General features: G+C 52.0%; 9 protein-coding genes across 9 annotated transcripts; 2 read left to right on the forward strand and 7 right to left on the reverse strand.

Annotated features, from left to right (window-relative positions):
- Positions 1-278: 278 nt before the first annotated feature.
- AA0111_g11444 (hypothetical protein) lies at positions 279-1,988 on the forward strand (the record flags this gene model as incomplete). Its single annotated transcript, XM_028645311.1, has 2 exons — positions 279-697; positions 749-1,988. 2 exons carry the CDS (start codon positions 279-281, stop codon positions 1,986-1,988), a joined length of 1,659 nt encoding a protein of 552 aa, XP_028500945.1.
- A 1,342-nt stretch (positions 1,989-3,330) lies between these two features.
- AA0111_g11445 (hypothetical protein) lies at positions 3,331-5,544 on the reverse strand (the record flags this gene model as incomplete). The annotated part of the gene is made up of 6 exons (XM_028645312.1): positions 3,331-3,932; positions 3,983-4,102; positions 4,154-4,280; positions 4,379-4,579; positions 4,635-5,056; positions 5,109-5,544. 6 exons carry the CDS (start codon positions 5,542-5,544, stop codon positions 3,331-3,333), a joined length of 1,908 nt encoding a protein of 635 aa, XP_028500958.1.
- Positions 5,545-7,575: 2,031 nt separating this feature from the next.
- AA0111_g11446 (Vacuolar protein sorting-associated protein 17) lies at positions 7,576-9,548 on the reverse strand (the record flags this gene model as incomplete). The annotated part of the gene is made up of 3 exons (XM_028645313.1): positions 7,576-8,444; positions 8,495-8,948; positions 9,132-9,548. 3 exons carry the CDS (start codon positions 9,546-9,548, stop codon positions 7,576-7,578), a joined length of 1,740 nt encoding a protein of 579 aa, XP_028500960.1.
- A 200-nt stretch (positions 9,549-9,748) lies between these two features.
- Positions 9,749-12,445, forward strand: AA0111_g11447 (Ribosome-releasing factor 2; the record flags this gene model as incomplete). The annotated part of the gene is made up of 1 exon (XM_028645314.1): positions 9,749-12,445. One exon carries the CDS (start codon positions 9,749-9,751, stop codon positions 12,443-12,445), a length of 2,697 nt encoding a protein of 898 aa, XP_028500959.1.
- Positions 12,446-12,596: 151 nt separating this feature from the next.
- AA0111_g11448 (hypothetical protein) lies at positions 12,597-14,273 on the reverse strand (the record flags this gene model as incomplete). Its single annotated transcript, XM_028645315.1, has 4 exons — positions 12,597-13,895; positions 13,949-14,064; positions 14,142-14,156; positions 14,219-14,273. The coding sequence occupies 4 exons, from the start codon at positions 14,271-14,273 to the stop codon at positions 12,597-12,599; spliced, it is 1,485 nt and encodes a 494-aa protein (XP_028500946.1).
- Positions 14,274-15,142: 869 nt separating this feature from the next.
- AA0111_g11449 (hypothetical protein) lies at positions 15,143-16,800 on the reverse strand (the record flags this gene model as incomplete). The annotated part of the gene is made up of 2 exons (XM_028645316.1): positions 15,143-16,176; positions 16,230-16,800. The coding sequence occupies 2 exons, from the start codon at positions 16,798-16,800 to the stop codon at positions 15,143-15,145; spliced, it is 1,605 nt and encodes a 534-aa protein (XP_028500961.1).
- Positions 16,801-17,921: 1,121 nt separating this feature from the next.
- Positions 17,922-18,576, reverse strand: AA0111_g11450 (hypothetical protein; the record flags this gene model as incomplete). The annotated part of the gene is made up of 2 exons (XM_028645318.1): positions 17,922-18,394; positions 18,555-18,576. 2 exons carry the CDS (start codon positions 18,574-18,576, stop codon positions 17,922-17,924), a joined length of 495 nt encoding a protein of 164 aa, XP_028500930.1.
- A 443-nt stretch (positions 18,577-19,019) lies between these two features.
- On the reverse strand, positions 19,020-19,115 carry AA0111_g11451 (hypothetical protein; the record flags this gene model as incomplete). The annotated part of the gene is made up of 1 exon (XM_028645319.1): positions 19,020-19,115. The coding sequence occupies one exon, from the start codon at positions 19,113-19,115 to the stop codon at positions 19,020-19,022; it is 96 nt and encodes a 31-aa protein (XP_028500931.1).
- Positions 19,116-20,148: 1,033 nt separating this feature from the next.
- On the reverse strand, positions 20,149-20,547 carry AA0111_g11452 (hypothetical protein; the record flags this gene model as incomplete). The annotated part of the gene is made up of 1 exon (XM_028645320.1): positions 20,149-20,547. One exon carries the CDS (start codon positions 20,545-20,547, stop codon positions 20,149-20,151), a length of 399 nt encoding a protein of 132 aa, XP_028500928.1.
- Positions 20,548-20,954: the final 407 nt, after the last annotated feature.

Here is a 20,954-nt window from a genome sequence, read left to right on the forward strand (position 1 = left end):
CATAGGGTCTTCTAAACATCGATCCAGCTTCCAGCGAACAAACCTTTCCTCAGCCTACTAGTTGAGTATGTCACTCTGTCTTACTCGGCATTCACATACACGTTCTCTCTCATAGTGCTAATGCATTGCAGATCATACTCCTCAGCATTCGCATCTGTCATTGTCGAACTGAGCTCCAGCTGAACCCCTCTGCTGGTATGTTCTCTCACCAGCATTCTCCTGTTTAGCCTTCAATCATAGCAAGAGCATCTACTGACATAAAACAAAGCTCTTCGATCATGGCTCACTCTGTCATCCTCGCCACAGGCGCATTACTCGCAATCCTCTCTCCGCTAGCTCAGGCTAAGGAGAAGAACGAACTACGCACATATGCTTTCACGAGCGATGACTGCAGTGGAGCAACACAACGCGGCAACATGGATCTCAAGATGGGCAAGTGCCAGAACATCGTCGTCGGCGCCAACAGCATCAAGCCCTTCCACAATAAGCATGAGGCCTGGATCGGACGCATAAACGAAGGCGGACCACCCTGCTTCATCAGTACATTCCAGCATCACGGTTGCAAAGGCCCCCCAACGTCCACCGAGGAACTTCCTCAGGCCATCTCCGAATGCATCTCACCAGTTCATGAAGAACCTTTCCTCTCAGTACTGTTCGATTGTTACCAACCTCCGCAAATCACGGTCCCAAATCCCTAGTAAGTTCCCGATTGTTCACCTCCTTCTCAACTGATTCTGACCTTGCCCAGCGTCGTTACCGAGACAACATACTTCGAGTCTTCGGAGTGGGTTCATACTAGCAACACTCTCACGCCCCTCGTATCAACTACTAGCGCGATCTATCTCAGCACTCCACTGACTACAGTAACCGTCTTCCCTCAGAGCACAGTCACTGTGGTTATGCCTCCGCCTGGACCACTCGAAACAGTCACTATTCTCCCTCCTTCTACAAAAACGGTTACCATCTACGGCGGAGACTATGGCCAATCTCACATGCGTCGCTCTGAGCCGCTTCAGGAATCAGTTGACAAAGCCACCCAGAATCTTGAGCCACGTCGCAAGAGCAAGTGGAAGGGACCTCGTATTGGTGTATGGATGCTACACCCTTGGACAGCGGCAGTCATTTGCTACGAATGCTACGCAAAAAGCCCCGATAACACGTTCAAGTTCGAGTGCCGCTCTGGACCGAAGAATCCCGTCTATTGCAAGGGCCCAGTACCTGACCCGCAAGACCTGATTACCGTCACGCATACACCAGTTGTCACAGTGACAGCCGGTGACCCGGTCACCTCAGTTGTTACAGTGACAGCTACACGACCGCGACCAGTCTCCCCGGTTGCCTCACCAGCCGTTACTGGCCAGACTCTCTACACGATGGTTGGCGGGAAACCAGTCTATACAATCATCGACCAGTCGATTTACACGGCTGAAGTTGGCCAGAAGGACGGCGATCTCGAACCCCGCAAATCGTTTCATAGGGCTGTCAAATTCGATCACCCATTCCAACCTGGCACGGAGATGTGTGCAGATGGCGAATGGGATGGCAGAGGAAAGGATAGGGGCGAAATTCGGATCCAGAAGCCCAGCAAAGATATGAAGAGGTGTGACAAGGATTATGAGATGCAGCTCATCGATGCCTCTCCACGGACAAGCACTCTCGAACTTCCTACGCGCACTATCGCCATCAGCACCTCCACTGTATATCCCTCGCCTGTCGTCACAGTTAATCCCTCTCCACCCGTGGTCACCATCACTACTGTCGTTGGTTCTGCGCCAGCGCCTCCTTTGGTTACCATCACTACCATCGTCGAACCTACACCAAGTTACTCTACTATCACCACCATCTTCGATACTGCGCCAGGCTACTCTACTGTCACAACCATTTTCAACACCGACCCACCTTGTTCCACGGTCACTGTCCTACCCAGTGTCGATTCTGTGAGCTACACCACCATCTACCAAGATCGCCGTCGCCACCGCGATCTGTAACTTCGATGGAAGATGGAGAGCCGCCCGGAAATGAGAGTTGTTGAAGCATGATTCGGTTTGTATTGTTTAGCATTGTATAGTCAATTGAATATGATTGTTGGGCCCAAGGCCACCAAACTTCTCGTGCTTCCGTGGATATCTAGCTTGAAGATATCGGTACGTTCTCTAGAGCCGATGAGTTATACCCAAGACCCGCCGAAACTGGAAACAGTATCGCGAGCGCATCGCTCAGAGTACAAACAAAGATGAACGAGACTTCTGTCTGATAGCGGTCATCTCCCAAGCCGTCCTACAACGTAACTAGAAATATTCGCCGATGCGACACACTGCCTCACCGGCTCTTACCGCAGGATTGAGTGCCTCTCTAGAAGATTAAGACTCGAGATGAACCAAGTTCAGGCATAACTTCAGAAACTCTATGTAGCAAATAGTGTCAGCGGCATCGGTCTAAGGATTGATATTAAGCAGACTTGTAACAGGTACATAATACGAACCTGAGACTCCACACACTCATTCTCGGTCTTGCATCCTCGCATGGATCTTTGATTGTCTAGCAAACGATACCTTGTCGGCATGTACGCACGTCATACCACAGGTTTTACATAAGTCATACGAAGAACTACTACCTACCCTGGAGGTACACAGAGTTGTTAGCAAAGACCTCCACAAGCCTAGAAGATAGCGACTACCTTCAAGGTAGGGTTTGGCTTTGCGCGCACAGTGTAAAAAGCTAATTTCCTCCTACGCCTGATGAGCTGTATTCGCGTAAAGAAAGCAGTGCTTTTCGCACGTATGCAATCACTGCCACACTCTATCAGCTGAAAAGGATTGAAGCGTCGCAAGAGCAACTGGCAGGATCAACAAAAGCCCCACAACAGCCCTGCAACATGTCTTCCACTGCATTGTGCCAACCAAAAAAAGGATCAACTCGAGAGCTGCGAAAAAATGCAAAAAGATAATCAACTAGCTGCTGCTCGTTTCGATCGAGCGTCCTCCGGGTTATGAGCCCGGCGCGCTTCCGCTGCGCCAAGCAGCTTTGTTGTTGATTGATTGATGAAGAAAACGCTATCAGAGTACAATATAAACTATCTGTTATATCCCGTAAGCTCATATACATTCAAAGTGTTCGTTATCGTGTCAACCTCCCATGTGTTGACTTACGCAAAGTGCGGAACGTAGTGCGCAGATTCTGTTATGAGTCACAAAGATTGAGTGGATGTGGATATCCCTTGCTAATCCTGCCCGAACACCACCTTTACCCAACCAAAATTCAGAACTCAACTGACCAGACGCCGCGCTAACCCATGCACCACCAAAACAACAGTAACAACATACCCGTTCATCATCTCGAGAATGCACCTTCAGCATCATCACCCAAGCCCCTAAATGCGATCCGACCATTACTCCGCAGCACTTCACAGACTGTCTCCGCACTCAATTCATAACCGCTCTTCCGCCATCGTGCATTCAGCCAATCTGCAAGTGCATCCGCACTGCAACTAAATCTTCGTGTATCCCACTCATGCAATATTAGATCGATGATTGGCTGATCTGGCAAAGGTTCTGGATTTGGATCTTGCAAAGGCACGGATGAGAGAGGCATGGGTAGTGCGCGTGGAGGGAAGATATTCTCGTATGCTGTCAGAAAGTGAAGGAGTGTATGTTCGGTGTGCGGGCGCGAAGCCAAGGTTATGCCAAAAGGCTGACCGTTGAGCTTCAGGGCGGAGAGCGGGCATGCGGCAGTCGGATAGCCGGCTGCTGCTGCAAGGGTAGAGAGAGGTGCGTCGCCGGGAGCAACGATCAGGTCAAGTTGTTTTGTAGCAAAGATAAAATCCAGGCCTTCAGGTCCGCCGGCAGTTTGAAGATGTTGCCGCGCGGCATTCACCTCTTCACGCTTGGTGCTCGACTGCAGCGCAGCCATCAGATCGTTCTGGTCCGGACATGCTGATTAGGATTAGTAAGAAATAGAGGTTTGGCAGTCTGCATCGACCTACTTGGTGGCAGACACAGCTCGGGGTGATCTAGGTTGAAGTTGATAATCTCAGCCAAAGAGTGCATCTTCGTGACTCTAAAATCGCGGATAAACTCTGCTAAACAATCCTTGAACTCGGAGTCTGTATCATGTCAGCATACATACAATGCAAATCAGAGAGCCGAATACTAACACACGACAGGCTCAAAGCAGTTCTTTCCGTCTATAGTCAAGCTTGATTGGTTTGGCAATTCCACTGGATACACGACATCGACTCCCATCTCGATCATACTCTGAACAATCATATCGTATTTTTGTGTCTGCATCATGTCAGCATTGTATGCACCAACACAACACGAACCCCTGCAAAATAACGTGTGTTCGTTGCACCCACGTAAGCACAAGTCCACCAACATACCATGAATCGTTCAGCGTCGGCATTGATCCGCCCACTTTTTCGCCACACTTTCCAGATGGTCGGCTCACATATGCCGATACGGAGCGATCCGAAGTCCGGCTTGATTTTGAACGATCTATGTGGGCTCCTTGTGTGTTCTTCGCGGTTGGTTGGAACCATCATGGCATCCATCAGCGCTACAAGATCTTTTGCAGATTTGGCCTATAGCACACAGTCAGTGTTTCTGGTACGAGCTGACAGATATGCATATGCTTACCATGCCTCCGACGGCGTCAAAGGTTTTACTCAGATTGAAGATACCGTCCATTGGCACCACACCAGCTGTAGGCTTTAGAGCGTAAAGGGCTGCGCGGTTTGCAGGCGTAATTAGAGACCCGATAGTGTCTGTTCCGATGGCAAGAGTACTGAAACCTGAAGCCACTGCGACAGCGGATCCAGTCGAAGATCCCCCTGGCGCTGAAAGTTCCCAATGTAGCTTTCGTTTCTCGATGTGTCTTGACACGTACGGCGACTGACATTGTCCACCGACCGCGGACCACCCTGGAGGCATAGAAGGATTTTTGAGGCCACAGAACTCTGTCAAATTGGATTTTCCAATAACGATCATACCTCGTTTGATCAACCGTTGAACGATGGTTGCACTTTTCTTCGGTATGCAGCCTACAAAGGCGTACGATCCTAAGCCAAGTAAGTTACCGATTACAATCGAGGCTGTCTGCCTGCCACATACCCACTGTGGTGTCCATGCCCAGTTTCTCATCGGTCATGATGCTGTCTTTCAGTACTATTGGAATACCGTGTAGCGGACCCCTGATCTTGCCTCTAGCTCGTTCTTCGTCAAGCTTTCTAGCTATTTTTAACACTTCATGTTTCGGAGCCACCGAGATTAACGCGCGCAGTTGTCTTCCTCTCCTGTTATGCTGTTCAATTTCTTTTAGATATAACTGCACAATCTGTACGCTTGTGAGGGCTTGCGCATTCAGAAGTTCCGAGAGCTCGAACGCCGAGACTGTGAGCGGATCAAAGTCTGGAAGCCATGTGTCATCGGCTGAAGAAGTGAATGATGCTTTGCGTGACGAATTGTTGTTATCGACTGACTCTCGTGGTGACACAGGCCCGATACTAGGCGCAAGCGCTGTTTTCAGATATCTGAACACTCTCGGCATGGTTGCGAGAGATCTGCGGCTATTGGCTTTCTAATGTCGGGTGTGCCCCGTGGGGATGGAAGATGGCCGGGATGTCTGCCGATCCGCGACGTTGATTGCAGCGTCTGAACTCTAAGCGTCTTTTGCAGAGAATGTACGTCCAAACTTAAGACTCGAGCGAGGGGATCATCAATGTAGGGGAGCAAGGCAACCAAAGGTGTCTGCAGGGGACGCGGGCTCTGCTAGGTTATGAGTGCTCGCCATGGCTGTCCCCGAGACCCTAGACATCGCCAGTGGCTGCGGGTATGATCCATCTATCCAGGCTGGACCGAACTGGACGTTGGCCTTCGGACATCCCGGCTGAAGGCGTCCATAGGCTGCGTGAAGTAATGGGGTTGGTGGTTTCAGTGAAGCCAATGGAGGAAAAGCGTTTCCGATAATTCGTGTCTTTCAGTGATCTTATTCGCAGACTAGGGTACCTCATAAGAACCACCTGATGTGTGATCAGGTTGAAGTCGCACATCACTTTACCCGGAACGCAGGGCCGCACGGAGCTGCTGGCGGTTGACGTCTCGCTTACGGTCAGATGGTGTGGCTGCTCACCCTGCTCCCGTCCAACCCGCCGTGCCGCTGGATATTGACACTCTTGGGCTCTGCGGAGTCGTGTTGACTCTACGTAGTCATCTTGAGGGAGATTTTCTATCAGTGTGAGCTTGCTAAGCTCTATGTCTACTGCATACGATTCTGCGAATATGCTAGTCTCTCAGTCTGTAAAAGAGTCAAATCATTGACCACTGTGAAAGGCTCCCCTTCGTGACGATCAACATGCCACGATGTCTAGGATGCTTATCAAGATATTGCTCGACACTACTGTGCACTGGTGGCACAGCGAGCACTCCATCCGTAGGCTGAAGGGATGATTGCTAGGTATAAATAATACGATGGTCGTCGTCACGGAATAGGCGCGCGTACTCTTCCAAGGTTAGGTGCAATCCTCAACCCTTGTCTCGCGCCCCACAACAGGAAGTGGTCCCAGGATTGTTGTGTCGCATTCTGCGGGGAATCAAGTCTCCGGACGTCTATGACTTTATAGACTACGAAAATGGTCGCTGCTGTCGCAAGACGTGGAGCATTTAGGATCAGTTTGATGTGTCTTCCGCCTCTTGTTAAGGCCTCCCGGCTGGGCAAGGCCCAAGAAAAGCCACGTCGGAGTAGCTGACGCCGTGCAAGAATGGTACAAAACGGCTGGCGCCGTGGCACGGTTCTGGAAGGATGGCGCAGACCCAAGTGCGCTTGTCAGTCAGGCGGCATGGGCTCGAAATAGTGTTAGCGCAGAGGACTGCCGCCATCCGTCCAGATGGTCGAAATGCAATATGCAACCCCACACTTTGTAATATCCATTGCCACGCTGTATTGATTGCGGTCCAGGTTGGCACGAAAAGCTCTTTGATCAACTGATGCACTCTGGAACCGTGATTGTCACTAGGATAGTGTGCAGCTGCCACGTCCGCCAATCTGGATTGCAGCCTTCACTGCCGTAGCAGATGTCAAAAGCCGAGGCAGGTCCCGGTACCGGGACTCAATCAAGTGCAATATTGCAGCCACGTACTGATGCGGGCGATATGCCCCGATGCATATGTGGTAGATCGGGACTGCATGATCTTCGAAAAGTCGGAGCAATCCATGCTGAATTGGTTGTGGATGCGCGTGGCCGATGAGTAGACGACAAACGAACGCGCGTGCCCAGAGACTGAACAAGAGTTATGACGATGAGACAAGATGACAAGGACGTTGTGATGTAGACAGAACAACGATCATTTATTAGCGCTAGTCCGACGTCGACTCATCGCATCTTTTTACGGAAGGTGCGGCCTCTGCTTTCACGTCCGCGGACGAGCATAGCAGATGCCACACAACATGGAGAAACAGTCAGAGGTGGGCTCATATGGGGTGTAATACAAATGTCGAGTGGTATCCTGCAGTCGCTCTCCTCAAGAATGCGATCCGCCATGCCTTGCCCAATACACTTCAACCTACCAGACGAAGTTGCTCCTAGAACGTCGTAGTGGCCAATCTACTTGCAGCATTCTTTGCGTCGATGCGATCGTCATCTTCTTCGAGCCCCTTCTGGCTGCCTGCTTTGCTTGTCGCACGCTTCCTGCCGCCCACTGACTCTTCCGCGTTCTCATCGACCTCGGGTAACGGAGCAACGATGCTGCCACTCATGCTACGGTTGAGGCCATCACCTGGTCGCCGTGGTACGCCAGACCATGCATCGCCCTTGGGACCTTGCGAACTGGCCATGGAAACACGGCGTTGAGCTGGGTGTGCTTCGCGTCCCAGTCGAGAAAGGCCACCACTACCATCGATAGCTCGAATGTCTGGCCGTACAGATTCTAATGTGGCAAGCGTACGGCGCTCAGCCTCAATCTCTCGTACGACGTATTCGCGAATTGCCTGTCTCATGTCTTGTGTGGTTCTGTTGAACCACTTACGCTGCTCTTGGAGGAGGTTGGCGGTAACGCGCTGAGCTTTCGTCGTGAGGTACTGTTCGTGACTCCGTGCTTCATCTAGAGCTGCGATAGCCTCATCGACTTTGTCCCGTTTTACACTAGAGCTGGCTTTCAACCTGTCAGCCGCAGACAGCTTAGACTTTGTCGCGGACTGTGCCTGGAGCAGCTCGCGTAAGAGGATGTGTCGATTCGTGAGGGTTTCCTTTGCGATGAAGGCGTCGCTGCTATGGTACTGTAGAGGGTCACCAAGAGTTGTGGCTTCAGCAGTACCCTGAGCTGCGTGGTAATCGCCGGTGGCCTGAATGACTTTTCCAAGCTTCTTGTATGCATGTGAGAGACCAACGTGCGTCTCCTGGACGTGTAGCGCCGCGAACTTGGCACCGAGGTCGGACTCTGCAACACCCAGATCTGGAGTATGTTAGCCCAGCATCCATGAATCTACTTGTGGATATGCCTACTTCTCCTGTGCTTTACAACCTTCTCCAGCTTCTGCTCAGCCTCCATTGTACCCAGATAGAAAGCTTTCACAATTGGTCGTGCTGCAGCAAGCTCTGGGGTGTCATCTGGCGGCGGCGCAAATTGCTTGATCATCTTACGGCGCACACCAGTGGCAGGTTGTTTCCTCCGTACGACAGGACTGTATCCGAAATCGCTCTCGACGAAGAAGACCATTTCTTCGTCGCGTATCAGGATGTCATTGCTACACACAATGTTTAACCACCGTTGTAACGACGTCTTTAAGCGTGCCTCATCTTCGTCGGTGCCTGCGCCGGCCGAGGTGGTCGCTGGCGGTACTGCAGGCACGATGGCTTCGGGACAAGCTGAGATGAGGTGCTCGCCTAGCTTTATGAATTCGGAGTGTAGACGTCGGACATCGCGGAATTGGGTCGTTCGAAACTTGGGTAGGTTCGTCTAGAGACAAGTCAGCATGGCAAGTGATTTGAGAGCCAGGCGCAAGTGGTATGAGCAGGATCGGAGGTAGCTATGCAGTCCGACCAAGACGTCTGGAGACCACATGTCTACCTTGATCCATCCCTCGATGTTCACTATGTCGCGCAACCCTAGCCCGGGTATATCAATGTCATCTAGACGTACGTAAACATCGAATCGCAGTATAGGGTCCTTCTTGCTATTCCTCTCGAGTCCCGTGACCTTGGCCTGAAGCTTGTAGTGTTGCTGCTGTCGCTGCGGTCTATTCCCGTGGTACCTCTGCGGCTGTTGCTGACCTTGCTGTGCATGTGGTGACCTCGGCGCATCTTGACCCGGCTGCTGAGGCTGCTGTAGATGGTCGCCGTTCTCTGGCGCTGTGCCTGGTCGACTTTGCGCATCTTGGTCGCCCATGTAGCCATACTGTTCACCACCTTCATGGTACGGGGAAGCCTGCGGAGGCAGCGGGGATGAGGGGATATCGTTGGCTGACGGTTGGCCAAAGGACGTTCGGTTGGCCTGAGGCGAAGATGCCCATGGGTCGCGGCCGCCGGGGTGGTCCGGGTCGTGGGCGCTGTAATCCATGGCGTGTGGTGGTTAATTGAAGCTCTGGACAGCTGCAACTAGCTGTCGAGTGATGCGATGATGTCGCTGGGCGAGTGCCCTGGCCAACCCTGGAATTAGCCGAGCTAGGCAAAGCGCGAACGTTGACCTTCTTGACATCACGTGCGCCGGACAAACACCATCGTCTCAGCGCATCAGTATCGCAGCAAGCAGTCTCGGGCATGAGGGTCGGATGGGTTACGTCTACCCGTCGAGTCTTGCGACACCATGTGAAGACTCCACGGCGGTTGCTGTCGACGCAGCCTCAACATGATTTACTTTCGAAGGCAACCCGCAACATAGGCATCATCGCCCATATCGATGCAGGAAAGACGACTACCACTGAGCGGATGCTCTACTATAGTGGTGTGACGAGGCGAATAGGAAATGTTGACGAAGGCTCAACAGTAACCGACTTCCTCCCGGCTGAACGAGCACGCGGCATCACCATTCAATCTGCAGCGATAACATTCCACTGGCCTCCGCTACCACCAAGTACCCAGACTCCACTACCTCCACCGCAGCTACCAGCTTCGTTCGACAATGTTCCACGATCTTCAAGTTCTCATAACATCAATCTGATCGACACACCCGGCCATGCAGATTTTACTTTTGAAGTGTTGCGTTCGCTCCGTGTCTTGGATGGTGCTGTATGTATCCTTGATGGAGTCGCCGGCGTTGAAGCGCAGACGGAGAAGGTATGGACGCAAGCTGGAACGTACCATATTCCCAGAATCATCTTTGTCAATAAGTTGGACCGCGTAGGTGCTGCCTTCTCACGCACTGTCAAAGAAATAGGTGTTAGGTTACATGGATGGCCAGCTGTGTGCCAAATACCATGGTGGAAGAACGGCAACGGCGATTTTGTTGGAGTTGGTGATGCCGTCAATCTACGTGGTATGCTCTGGCAAGCGGGTGGCGATGGAAGGGATATCCAGGCTTTTGGGCTGGAGGAGCTGAGCAAGACCGACGAAAAGTTCGCAGAGGAGATCAAGAAGGCGAGAGTAGCACTTGTTGAGATTTTGAGCGAGCATGACGATGTTATGGTTGAGCATTTTCTGGAACACGATGAAGATCATTTGGCTATATCTGGACTACAAATCATGCAGTCATTACGCCGAGTCGTACTACAAGCACCGCAGAAAGTCATACCGGTCTTCGCTGGTGCTTCATTCCGCAACATTGGTGTCCAACCGCTACTTGACTCGGTCGTCGATCTCCTCCCGTCTCCACTGGAACGCCCCGATCCTGAAATCAGCATCTCCAATCAAAGCAGCACCCTCGCCACCCTTCTTAATGCTGCCGCAGCAACACCAACGAGAACGACGAAGCCATCAAAGAAACAGCCGAAAAGCGATGGCGAACTAGCTGTCGCAGAAGTCAAGAACCTCAACGCATGTGCTCTCGCCTTCAAAGTGGTCAACGACGCGAAACGCGGCGTTTTGGTTTACGTGCGTGTCTACTCAGGCTCCATTGACCGGGGTGCCACCCTCTACAATACGAACCTATCCCTCGCAGAACGCGCGCCTCGGCTCCTCAAGATGTACGCAAACGATGCCGTCGAGGTAGACAGCATTGGTGCCGGCCAAATTGGTGTCATCACCGGATTGAAACATGCTAGAACCGGAGATACACTAATTGTATACCGTGGTCTTCAGATGAAGGGAACACCGTCGGGTGGTCTGGACACTCTACAACTCCGACCCATCGCCGTCCCACCACCAGTCTTCTTCACGAGTATCGAACCGAACAGTCTCAGTGAACAAAAGCATGTCCAAGAGAGCCTCGCTATCCTGCTGCGAGAAGACCCTAGTCTCCATCTTTCCGTCGATGAGGAGTCTGGCCAGACGCATCTAGCAGGCATGGGCGACCTCCATCTCGAAATTGCCCGAGACAGGCTCCTCAATGACTTCAAAGCCAAAGCGCGGATTGGAAAAATTGAAATTGGATACAGAGAAACGATCACAACGATGACAGCTACGGAACCGTTTACATACACTCTCGACAAGCTTGTCGCAGGGAAACAAACAAAAGCCAGCATTACTGCCTCCGTCGAGTCCGCAGAAGATGGTAATCTCATTCCCCTCAGTCCACCCCAGCAGCAAGAACGAGAAAAGAAAATGCAGGACAATCCCTTCGAAACCATCTACAACCTCCCTGATAACAACACCCTCCATATAATCCATCCCAATCTCTCCGCCTCCGACTCCGCTAGCCACAAAACACACATCCCACCCCATCTCTCCCTACCAGGCATCCTACACTCTCTCCAAGCCGGTGCAAGCGCAGCTCTCGCCCGTGGTCCCTTCAACGGCTTTCCCGTAGCCAACACCCGCGTAACTTTAACTCTCGACGCGAAATCCCATCTTTTCCCCGAAACATCACCAACAGCGATTTCCATGGCTACCCGCGCTGCAGTATCAACTAGTCTGAGACACGCCTGCGATGCCGCACCAGCAACGCTCATGGAACCTGTTATGAACGTGACCATTTTCGTGAACGAGAACAATATGGGCGCTGTGGTACAAGACATCTCTTCTTCACGCGGTGGTCAGATATTGTCACTAGATGGGTCGGATGATTCGATGAGTTCCACGACAACAAATGGCGACGAAGAGGCGCTGCCGCGTATTGATCCTGCGCTCATCTATACCCCTCCGGATCCTTTTGCATCGGGAACGGGGGAGATGGGAAGCGGATTGAGTGATAGCCAAAGGCAGATTGTGGCAAGAGTACCGTTGAAGGAGATGGTTGGTTATTTGAACCAACTTAGGGCTCTGACAGGTGGAAGAGGCACGTTTGTGATGAGTGTGGATGGATTTGAGAAGATGGGGACGCAGAGGCAGAAGGAGGTGCTTGATGCTTTGCGCGAGTTTTAAAGAGATATGTACTGTATGATTAGATGATGTAACATATATTGTATACGTTCACTCCAAACTGATAGATCTCAATGCTACGTAAGTAAGATACGTTCTTCGTCTACAGCGTCACTGCCAACACTTTGGTGTCGAAATGCAAAACCATGTATGTCTACGCCGTGAGTGCACTGCTCAGTCCCAAGATTCCCATACCCGCAAATGCAGAAACAAAGCATAGACGCCGAGAATTTGTCATATCTAGACTCTCTCCCAAGAGTTGCAGTGATACCATAGCCATGATACCTGCCGTGACAGCAAACATGCATCCATAGATAGTGTCCATTCCCTCATCTGTACCATCCTGTCGGCCTCTGCCTTGAATCTTGAACCATATTGCTGCTACACCTGCGCCTAGCGGCTGACTGACGCCTCCCAGGACAGCCGAGATCAGCATCGCTTTCCAGCGCGAGCCGATCGCCAGGTAGAGAGGTAGTGCTAGCGCAAATCCTTCGGTGATGTTATGGATAAACAATGCGAGGAAAATGGAGAAGCCCAATGTCGGGTTGGCGTGGTTTGTAGCGTATGTGATGAAGCCTTCTGGAATCTTGTGCAGAGCAATTGCTGTGCTTGTTTGCAGACCGAGAGAGAGGAAAGCGTTCGTTGGGACGTGGTGATGATGTTGTTGCGCCTCGTCATGCTCGTCGTGGTCGTGATGATGATGGTGATCAGTGTGTGATGAGGTAGTGGAGGATGAGCGGCTGTGTTTTTGTAGTGGTTGAATTTCATGTGTCAGACTGGATGTTGCGTGACCATTAGAAGGCGGCAGACTTGCAAAGGAGCTTTCCATTGTAGCTGGCCCAGACCGTGCTGGTACCAAGGGTGTTGTTTCGTCAACATCTTCCAAAATTGCTCGACGTTCATGCGGTCCTTGTGATGTTTGGCTCCTGCTCATTCCTGACGGCCGTGCAGTTGTCAAGCTTCCCAAGGACTTTCTCGATTGCAAGCGTGCAGGCCGAACTTCACACAGGTCGCCATAACATTGTCCACTATCCGTATCGTCACATGGTTTCTCGGCACCAATGACTAGTTGAGATACTTTGGATGACAGCGACTTGTGCAACGATGGTCTCCGGGATAGAGCGGCTTTCGAGTTATCGCTGTTAGTTCCGTATGAGGGTTGCTCGTCATGTCTATGGGCTTGCGGAAGACTGGGCTGTTGCTCCTGCATTGGTGGATGAGAATGCGAGTGGTGATCATGACCATTCCCTTGCTCTTCGTCACCATGCTTGTCGTCGCAGTCCACGACGGAGTGTGGAATATACTGGTGCAGTATTCCGGAAAGAACTGAGATGCCAAGAGCACCAATCAGGAAGCAACCGATTAATGTTAATATCGCATTTCGTGGTGACATGCCTCCCTTCTTCAAATAGTCTTTTGCCGAGGGAAGCATGCTATATAATGACGAGAATATCTTGAAATTAAGTCAGCAAGTGCTGGAAACTGTATGACGATGGTGGTACGCACCATGACACCAAAGGACAGACTCAGTCCCGTCGACAAGAATGCATTACTTTCTTCAATCTTGAAATTCTTCTTGCCGGGGAAATATCGTACGATGAGGTCGACGCATATTATCGAAGCTAGCCGTCTTTAGTTTCTGGACTTGGTGAAGTTCTCGGAAACCGGTAGATTCAGTCTACCGTGGGGATAATCTTACCTCCAAATGTGCATGCTGTTTACGCGTTAGCCCGCCCGCTTCATCTGAGTTTTATGCAGTTGCCCGCGCAAACATACCTATGCCGCTGACCGCGGTCATTATCCACCCACGCGTGTCATTATCGAGAACCATATCTGCCTGCAGGTACGTTCCTTTGATGACGTCGTTGTGCCAAGCTTCCTGTCTTCGCGAGCAGGGGATAGTCGCGGAAATGCAAAGGCGATCAAATCGTTCTAGAGAGCAGGCAGCAGGCGATAAGAGATGATGAAGTTTGTATATACAATAAGGACCCGGTCAGATGAGGCGTCTTCTTCGCACCGTGTTGTCCCCCCTAGCGCGTATCTTGCATTCAAGGAAATCTTCGGGTTTAGCGGCTTGGCGAGAAGGCTAACTGATACACACGTGTCGTCATTGGCCGAAACTCAGGTGGCAGGGCCTCGCGGCTCGCCTCACGTCGGATGGCAGTCACAATATCAGACGTCAAGAGGAAATGGGAGCACTTCAAAGCATCGCCTGGGGATGTCAAAAAGAATCTCAATTCGACCAAGAGACCGTTCGTCTTTTGCTTTTTGAGGAGAGAGGGCACATGAGCAGTGTCACTAGTGCCAAAACACGGAGGCGGTGAAAGGAAGACAAGACACTTGAAGTGTGACATCTGACATTGTATGACTGATGAATCTCGAGGCTACTCTGGCTCTGATATCAAAGTTGAAACTAGATGAAAGAAGACAACACCAGCACCTTGTCGACGGACACGCATTAAACTGGTAGTCCCAAAAATAACTCCTGAAGTGTCCCTAATGTACCTGCGCTGTGAAGTTGAGGGCAATGCTCTTCAATCGAGGCTTGTTGATGACCATGTTGTAGAAATTCTAGAAAAGCTCAAAGAGCTAGAAACGCCGTATTTCCCAAACATCCCGCTATGCATTACAAAGAAAATTTTTGAGGTTTCAAAGTATGTGTGAAAGAAAAGTCGTCGTCAGTGGTCGTGTGTCGAGCAATCAGTACTTGGGGGGTCTTGGAACAAAGATCTTGCTCCACGCACCAGAGCCGTGTTCGGGCTTCTCATTGATGACAAGGAGATTGGGCGATGAACAGTAACCACCAGGTGCCGCTCTCCGTGTTTGCTCCTCATAGTGACCTTCAAGATCGGCTTCGGTGGCGTTTTGTGCAAAAGCTGCAGCCGGATGGTCGTAGATCCAGACCTTTTCTGTTACGAGCTCACCAGGCTCTTCAGCGAAGCGCGCCTTCTTCTCAGGGAAGCCAACGAAGTAGTTGAGAATGTCGTGGATTGGAGCGTAGAGCTTCTCCGGGCGACGAATAAAAGAGAGCCAGCTCAGGGTCTTCTCGTCATATGCTACCCGAACGAACGGGTTCATGTATATCCTAGATTCCGCAGGCCGGCCTTTTCCAGACATTCGGTACTGGAGATCTGCGTTGATCAGACAGCACTCGGACGCTTCCCAGAACGTTTCGTTGTCGTGTCTAAACCGAAGTGGGAAGATGCTGTGATTAGGCGTCCCGTTCTGTGGGTTTGCGGGTTCTGGCTGTGCTCCGGTCCCCTCCTGGAACCACTTGGCTTCAAAAGCCACCATTCCGCCCCAGCAACTCCTCACCCGCACCGCATCTTTCCCTGCGAGCACATCGGCCCTGCTGGTCCCTGTTCCCGCGCTGGTGAACCACGGGAAGAAGGGCAAGCCAGTTATCATGCCGTCGAAATCGCGCGTGGCGAAGCGGTCGTAGAACTTGAAGGGCATGATGTGGTCGACAGCGCATGCCGCTGCATAGTCGGCACGTCCGGTCGAGTCGATGTTGGTTGCGAAGAGGAGTTGGGCAGCTTCAACGGGATCGAAGTTGACGTCGTTCAAGTACAGGACCTTGTCAAACTTGACGCCGTGTTTGTCGATCGGGGCAAGGGCTCGGTTGCGCACCTCGGCAAGGAAGGCGATGCGCTTGAGGCGTTTGTCGCCGTTGGGTAGCGTAATGTGGGGAAGGGTAGCGAGATCAAGATCTTCGGATACAATGGTGGAGTTGCCTGGCTGGGTGGTTAGTCGTCTTCAGTCTCGGACAGGGGGCGGAGCTCCTCACATTTGACCTGTTCGCGGAAGGAGATTAACGACTGTTTCGTCACTGGATCGGGGTTGTCTTCATATATGCTCAGGTGCACATTCTCCTGTCCCAGCAGCTCTACCAGCTCCAGGACCTCCCTTCCCCATGCGCCAGACGTCAAGTCGCCCTTGGTCTCGGCAAGCGAGGCGGCTATAAAGATCTTCTCGTTGTAGGGGTTTGCGCGCCCCGTGGTAGTGGCTCGCTTGCGCAGTTCCTCGTAGTGTGGAGGCCTGACTGTGTAACTCGGGAAGAAGATACCGGCGACCAGCACTAAAACTATGAGGATGTAAGGCACAGAGAACAGAGTCCAATAGATCAGCCGCAATATAGACCGTTTCCGGCGGCGCGGTGTGACGTAGTGAGCGTATACAGCGCGATCAGAGAGCTTGTTGACAGCATTGAAGCGGCTGCTCAGGCGGTGCAACCACGAGTGTCGCGACGAACTTGAGGCGCCTGGTTCCTGGCCGACAAGCTGTTCGTCGTCGCCATCGAGAGATTCGCGTGGAACCAGCTCATACTCGTGTATGGGCTGGCGGGATTGTTTAAGCATCGGAAGGATTCCTTGGTGAGTGAAAGGGGCCTAGTTACTCGGGTCCGCCATCAAGCGAGAGCGAGCGAGTACAGGCGTTGGGTGGAGGCGTGCAGCAATGTTAAGTACAACCGCAGAAAGGAGTGTGGTATTGTAGCTCGCAGAGTCACAAGGTGGGAAGGCGGGAGGGTGGTGGGTGTACGGCGCAATGTTGTCCAGCAGCTGCCATGCTCCGATCTTGGGGACGCACGCACGACGCGCAATTCACGGCCTGGTTGGGGTCTCCCTCATGCCAGGGTCCAGCACCCAGCCGAGTGGAGCAGCGTGAACGTGCACCACTCGCCGCCGACGAACCTACTTGTGGATAACCTTTGACATAGCCCCGGCATCTACACAATAGTCGCGAATAGCACGTCGCGACAGCGGGATAGCCGTTTCGAATGCGTCGTTGGAGTTACGGCGGGCTGATCTGACAAGGCGCTGTTTCCCAACGCTCCAGACTGCCCACTCGCACCACGCCCCCTAAACAGAGCATCGTGCGCGCCCAACTTCTTCCCACTCCCAGCTGACCTCACCTCGGGACCGAGATGCATCCTTCGCCAGTAACGCCTCAAATTCGCACCATGAGCCTATTCAGCTGAAGCTTCTACCGGTTGTGGTCCGTCATTGCCCGCCATCAGAATCTGCACATGGGTCCTTGGTCTGTATCTCGGCCTCTTGGTCTTCGGTCATTGCATTGGCAATCGATTCAGTAAGCGAAGACACATCTACCGAGATCGCGCGGAGTTTTCCATCGCTCTAGGACGCGTACTTGGCGTATCCATATACGAATGCGTATCTACACCTGCACTGCCTGACATCACTCCACACACCTCAAACCACTGGCTTATGCCATTCCCAGGTTACGCGGACTTGTCATGCTAACAATAGGTTCTACCGTAATCTTTGGGGCTTGCACGCAGTATACATGTCACATCTCATCACAGCCTCATCAAGCTACGCATTTGATTACAACACTTCCAACTATTGGTTGTTCCATGCCGTCTTGCAGGAGGTCAATGCCCGCACAACAACCCTTGCTGTGATCCTTTACGCACGTTACCCTCGCAAGACTATCCTCAGTTCCCCCGTTGCATCTGCCACTACTCGCCCTTGTTCAGACTTGATACGGATGAGCTAGGCAACTTGAGTGGATTTCGGATTTGTGAAATAGGAGATAGTGGCGCTGAGCTAGTTCTCGGTCGAGCAGCGTTGCCGGAAGCCGACGGTACCTTCGGTATACTTGTGTGGCCTACCGACGTTGGCGTAGATGGTTCTTCGACTACTGGAATAGGCATCGGAGAGTAGCGTGGAACCTGTTGTGTTGTTGATGAACGTTCCTTGCCTGGCTTCTGCTCGGGCTGTCGATCGTACCGTCCACCGAACTCATCTCGGACACTAGTAACGACCCGTTCCCTCTCGTTCCCCTGGCGTGTGTCTTCGTTTAGCTTCGTGTTCGTTCTTCTCACAGCATGTGCTTCTCCTCCAGGTTGGTCCTTCCTTGGTCCGCTGTCTCTCGGACTTGTCGTCCGCTGTCTCCACCGCTCGTACGAGCGAGACCTCGCAACGCTAGACTCTACAACGAATGTCAGCATACATTTCATGAACAGTAACCTCCAGTCTACGAACGAGCAGCGGCATAAGGGTGAGCATTACTCGGTGCTGAACGCCTCCTATTCGTGTACAACCCCAATGGCCTCGCTGCATACCCGCTCGTCGGCGTAAAAGGTGCGTACCTGGCTGAAGTATCCGGCCCATGAACCCCCATCGTGTCGCGATTCCATTGTCGAGGATATGATCTAGGAGTATTCCAAGCTCTCGTTGCCGTATGCGGATATTGCGGGAACTCGAACGGCAACGTGTCCGCGAAACCAGGCGTCGCTCGCGGTATCGATACCCGTGGAACTTCTTGCGTGGTGCCCGATGTGTCACTGGAGCTTGATGAGGACGATGAAGATGACTGAGGGGCTGCCTTCTTCAGCGCCTCCAACACGATAGGTGGATACTCATCACAAATGTGGATAAAATCTACTCTCTCGACTCGACGTGCACGTCTAGCGGCAGACTTCGGCTTCACTGGAGGGGTCCGGGGCTGGCTGGCTTTGGGTATATCCGAACTCATCGTCTCCGTGTAGGTCTGTCGATAATTAGGTTGCTCTCGGGGTTGACACTGAGGAGGATACTGAGTTGGGTGCTGAGGTTCAGGCATCCTTGCCGTCGTTTGCGGAAACAGTTGTTGCGGTACCGCTGTAGGCATAGCGAAAGGTGGCATATGAGCCACCCCTTGAGTCTGCCATGGCACTGGGACCTGTTGCTGTATTCGCGACGGGTAATCGACTTGGTTCGCACTAGGCCACTGTTTCTGTTCGAGCGAAGGATAGTATAACTGTCCGTATGACTGTGGCTGCTGTGGCTGCGTAGAACTATTGAATTGTAGCATCGGCCTCGCCCAGCCTGCATTCGGATTACGAGCAGCGTGGCTCTCTCCATCTCGGTGCTCGTAGTACTTCCTGGTCTGCGATCCCTCAGGTCTTTCTCTCTCCCTCTTCGTGGATCTCGACTGGTGCCTCGGCGGCTCTCGCTGCTCCCCTTTTCCGATGTGTACACATGGCGGTGGCCTTGCTTGACTTGAAAAGAGTGTGTGACACCAATGCTCAATTTCACAGCAGCTCTGATGGATGTAGCGATGAATGAACCAAAGGGCGACGTAGATCAAGGCTGCGCCGAAGACGCCTGCGAAAACAAGCGCGATGATGAGGTTGGTTGCTGCCATGACGGGCAATAAAGGAACAGGATTGAAGCGGGGCAAGAGCATTCAAACGCCAACAAAGGTGGGGAGTAGGAAGACAGTTGTATTGGAGCAACTGTCAACCAGATAGATATCTGCTGTCGTTTAGCTAGGCTGTAGTAAGTTTGTCGAGGGCCAACGATGCAGCAAACATCCGGTACGTTGTGCAATATGGCATCCAACCATCGAACACACCAACGCAGTAGCAACACACGCCAAAACAAATGAGTTTGGTAAGTTAAGTTTCAATGGCTCGATACTCAGCGCTTGTTTTCCCATCTAGCATCGAGGGAGAAAGGCTCCCGAGAACTTAATATCAATTGCGGTACATGCTCGAGGGACAAACTTGTACAACGTCTTCTAGACGCTCGTGCTCGCATTAGACGTTACACGGTGCACGACTTCCCCAGGTGCCTCGATCATATCATGGTTATGATAGTTTACAGGCAGTATCGCTGAGTCGTCTTCCGTCTCGGTAGTTGTTTTCCTCTTCCATATCTCCAAACTACTCATGAACATGCTTCCTTTTGTCTCAGCCATTTTTACCATTTGACACCACTGTCTCCCGCAGGCGTGGCGTCCCACGGAGCTCCTCCACCTCCACCAGCGTTCCATCCTGCAACATCACCACCGGCGTTGCTCTTCGCTGCTCCACCTCCACTCCCAGCACTCTTCGTCGCTTTGCTGCCTTGTCCGTTTTCGCTCTTTGCTCTTGCACTCTTTGCTCCTCCACTTTTACTCCTCGTCTTACTACCATCCTTGCTCCTCGCTCCTCCACTAACGCTTCCTCCAGCCTGCGCCTCAACATCTCTCATGTAGTTTATTTCTTGAAACTCGAGATCAACGGCCCTCCGACAGCTCCTCATCAGACAGTAGCCGAAGAAACAGCAGAAGAAGGCGACAAGGATGAGTATGAGTATGATAGCGTGAATATACTTCATCGTGGGTAGTTGGGTAAAACACGCGGCTTACGGGAGGGGCGATGGATGGTTTCTCTCGTTGTACGGGCGTGCGCAGACGTCTTGATGATGTATCGGGGTGCCAAATCGATCGATTGCGAGTGTTTTGGTTTGAGAGGAATGCCTTTCCTGAAGATGGGCGAGCTTTGGGTGATCAGACCAGCGCCGTGTATATCTATCGTGACGGCGAGTCTAGATGTAAGCGCATAAAGTTAGTACATGTCTCACTTACAGTTCGTACAGGGACACTCACGGTGTACATTCAGGGTGGTGGTTCTGGGGTAAGCAGTCCGTAGCGTAGTATTCAGTGAAGAAATGGTACTGGTGTCACTCTCCGATTTAACTGGAAATCGCCTTCACTTTCACTATTCACCTCTACTTCTAGTTCG

The sequence above is a fragment of the Alternaria arborescens genome (genome assembly GCF_004154835.1).
Source record: "Alternaria arborescens strain FERA 675 chromosome Unknown contig_50, whole genome shotgun sequence".
NCBI classification, from domain to species: domain Eukaryota; kingdom Fungi; phylum Ascomycota; class Dothideomycetes; order Pleosporales; family Pleosporaceae; genus Alternaria; species Alternaria arborescens.